Here is a 3,828-nt window from a genome sequence, read left to right as displayed (position 1 = left end):
GTCGCCGATTATAGATCCCCGGAGGACCGGGTCGCCGATTATAGATCCCCGGAGGACCAGGTCGCCGATTATAGATCCCCGGAGGACCGGGTCGCCGATTATAGATCCCCGGAGGACCGGGTCGCCGATTATAGATCCCCGGAGGACCGGGTCGCCGATTATAGATCCCCGGAGGACTGGGTCGCCGATTATAGATCCCCGGAGGACCGGGTCGCCGATTATAGATCCCCGGAGGAGCGGGTCACCGATTATAGATCCCCGGAGGACCGGGTCACCGATTATAGATCCCCGGAGGACCGGGTCACCGATTATAGATCCCCGGAGGGTCGGGTCACCGATTCTAGATCCCTGGAGGTCACGGTTTGTGTGTTTGTTGCACATGGTGTCACCTTTATACATGGTGTCATTTCTATGTATATATTTATATAGTATCCGTATCAATCTCATTATCAGAGTAGCGCTGCATCACTTCCTGGTTATAGGAAATATTTGTGACAATGAATAGAGATGAGAAGAATGAGCCGCCATTGGAATATAGAGGAAGGATCAGCATGCTGGGTGCACATCGATCGTTACAAAGATCTATCTCAGAATGGAGGGAGGCGGAGTCTTAGCTTGGAATAAAGAGGAGGGGCGGGGTTCTGTGTGGAGCATTCCAGTGGCTGTACGCCCTCCATACACCCAGTGATTGGCGTGGCCTCAGGTGAGACACCGAGAGGAAACCAATCCTGTGACATACATTGTCTCCCAGGACTAGGCAGGTGCGGTTCCTTGCATTCCAAATCAAAATTCAGAATAGAAAAAAATAATAGAGTAAAACAGAATAGAATATGAAATAAAGGGATAAAAAAGAATATAGAATAGAAAAGCATAGAACTGTAAATTAAATATTAGAATACAATAAAATAGAATAGAATATGGCTATCTTCGGAAATTCAGATTTTGAAAAGAATAGAATGGAGTTGAATAAAATAAAAAGAATAGAATAGATAATAGAATAGAAAACAAAATAGAATATAGCCATCTTCCAAAATCCAAATTTAGAAAAGAATAGGAAATAAAAGAATAGAATAAATAGAATAGAATAAAAATAGAATATAACTGTGCACTGAAATTCAAATTTCGTTTAGAATAAATTTGATCATCAATTTATTACTTTATATTTCTGAATTTAGTTGAATAGAATAGAATACATCTGAATGTTGATTCAATACTTTTTGAATTAGATTTGAATTTTCTGAATTTGAAACAAAACAAAACAAAACAAAACAAAACAAAACAAATTCCAAAACCGGAAAATGGAGGGAAGTGAAATGATCTCCATAAGGAAGTGAAGGAAAAGAAATGTGTTGGTGGTCACATGTCTAGCCAGGACGGTCCTGCTATGCAGGGCTCCAATACAGAGAGACTTCCCCTCACTTCCTGTCGGGGAAATTGTTGTCAGCAGGACAGGAAGTGAAAGGAAACCATTCTGACAGAGTCCTGGATAGCAGGAAAAACTGACAGGGGCTCTAATCCTTCCACACTCCATCCAAAACTGAAAACACACATTGTGGCTACAGATACACTGGGAAGGTTCCGGCTCCAGGGCTATCATCTCCATCCTGGCTACACTACTTAGGGTGTCACTGACCCAGAACAAGCATGCAGCCAGTGAAGGCGGACCACTCGGACCTCCTGCATGCTTGTTCCTGGTCAGTGACACACTAGGGAGTGAAGTGAGGTTTAGGATGAAGATGACGGCCCTGGAACCTGCAGCTTTCTCCACAAATCACTCCCGTTTCCTGCCCTTCCTCCTATTGGCTGAGTATTGCACCAATCACCAATCAGATCATCCCCCTTGTGATGTCTCTGGGCAGATCTCTCACTTCTGGCTCCTCCCACATATCTTTATACAACCTTCCCATACCCATACCCCGGCATGGAGGGGCTGAGTGAAGGTGGTGGTGAAGGTGTGGAGGTGTCGGATCGGGTCACACAGATCATAGAAGGAGATCCGCCCGGCCTCATAATCCAGATCTATCCTGACTCTGGTACTGGAGACACCGCCGGGGAATGGGGTCCAATTACTGTCATGTATCACTGAGTACTGATTACCCCCAAACCACCCCACCCTCTCCAACCCCCAGGACTTCTTATTACATCCAATCGCTGACTGACCTCCTCTCCTGTCTATATTGGGGTAACACATCCCGACTCTCCAGTACTCTGACCCCCCGACATCCACTTCCCAGTAATGTCTCCTGGAGGAGAAGCTCTGACTGCTCATCACCTGAGGACAATCCCGGAACCTCTCTGGTCTTTCTGGCCGATTCTGATGTGATGATGACCTGGATGCAGTTTTCCCGTCATCTGATATATGTAGATGATTACCAGCTGTCCTCACATCCAGTAATATGTCTGTAACCCTCAACACCCCCCATGTTTGCTGTACAGCCCCAATATTTGGTCCTCCAGTGGGGGAGGGTTGGGGGTCATCCCTGGGTGGTTGAGCATTGATGGGACCTTCGCCCTTTGTAGTAGAATGTGGAGAGACATGTGTGCCTGTACATTTCTGTACATTGACCCCAGACATGATATCAGATAAACCCGTGTGTAATGTGTGTGAGATCCCCCCCACATCCCCATCCCCTCCATCATGGAGGAGGTTCTCATGTCTCTCTCTGTCCTCATCTCCACCCTCAGTATCATACAAGTCAGCTGTGTCTGATTCCTGTAGGACAGTCAGTGGATCCGTCATGTTACACAGCTCCTCAATGTCCCTCATCTTCCTGGACAGCTCCTCCTTCTTTATTTCCAGATCCCGAATATAATCCAACATGGGACGGGAGACCCGCTCTGCCCACCCGGAGATGTCCCTCAGGACTCTCTTCTCCAGGTCTTCCAGATGTCTCCTGAGGTCTCTGAACAGGGCAGTGACTCTCTTGGTTTCATCATCTGCTTTTCCTTGTACTTTCCTCCTGCGTTCCTGCAGACTCTGGACTCTTTTCTCCATCTCCTTTCTCTCTGTCATCAGTTTCTGCAGAACATTCCTCAGTTTCTTTTTCTTCATCTCAGAGGCCTCTTCCAGAGTCTCCACCTGGTGTCCCCGATGTTCTCCATCCAGGCTGCAGGACACACAGATACAGGTGGAGTCCTCAGTGCAGTAATACTCCAGGATCTTCTTATGGATGGAGCATTTCCTGTCCTTCAGGGAAGTGGTGGGAGCACATAGGACGTGTTCTGGTGACTTGCTGTGGACTCTCAGGTGGTTGTCACACAGAGAAGCTTCACACATCAGACAGGATTTCACAGCCTGTACAGGAGTGTGAATACAGTAAGTACAGAAGACCCCGGACTCCTGCTGCTCTGGATGGGTAGACTGGAAGTTCTCCACTATGTTACGTAGCTTCAGATGCTTCTGAAGGACAGGACTTTTCTTGAAGCTTTGATTACATTCAGGACAGAAATAACTTCCAGACTCCTCCTGTGTATCCAACACACGGCCAATACAGTCCCGGCAGAAGTTGTGTCCACATCTCAGGGTTACAGGATCTGTATAAAATTCCAGACAGACGGAACATTCCAGCTCCTTCCTCAGATCAGAAGACGACATCGCTGAGAGTGGAAGAGAGAAACGAAAGTGAAAGTCTGACACTCCGTACCGAAACCTGTGTACAGGCCACTGACTCCACTTCCCCTGCGGCACTCACCCATGGAGGTCTCATCTGGACCCATTCGCCAAGACTGAGCGGTCGCAGAGGTGGTGGTGTCGGCTTGCTCCTATCTCCGCTGAGCACCTTCCTGGTCCTCCCTAACCCACCCTCTCTTTCCTTTACCTCCTTTGAG

At 47.5% G+C, this 3,828-nt stretch overlaps 1 protein-coding gene across 1 annotated transcript; it reads right to left on the bottom strand.

Annotated features, from left to right (window-relative positions):
- Positions 1–1,683: 1,683 nt before the first annotated feature.
- Positions 1,684–3,595, bottom strand: LOC149449731 (E3 ubiquitin-protein ligase TRIM39-like). Its single transcript, XM_089692808.1, has 2 exons — positions 3,326–3,595; positions 1,684–3,178 (listed from the first exon to the last, which is right to left on the bottom strand). Exons 1-2 carry the CDS (start codon positions 3,593–3,595, stop codon positions 1,865–1,867), a joined length of 1,584 nt encoding a protein of 527 aa, XP_089548934.1. The 3' UTR covers positions 1,684–1,864.
- Between the last annotated feature and the right edge of the window lie 233 nt (positions 3,596–3,828).

The sequence above is a fragment of the Staurois parvus genome, unplaced genomic scaffold, assembly GCF_062004578.1.
Source record: "Staurois parvus isolate SC_StPar_1 unplaced genomic scaffold, SC_StPar_1.0 ptg000605l, whole genome shotgun sequence".
Classification (NCBI taxonomy): Eukaryota; Metazoa; Chordata; class Amphibia; order Anura; family Ranidae; genus Staurois; species Staurois parvus.
This window is presented reverse-complemented; position numbering and strand designations above follow the sequence as displayed.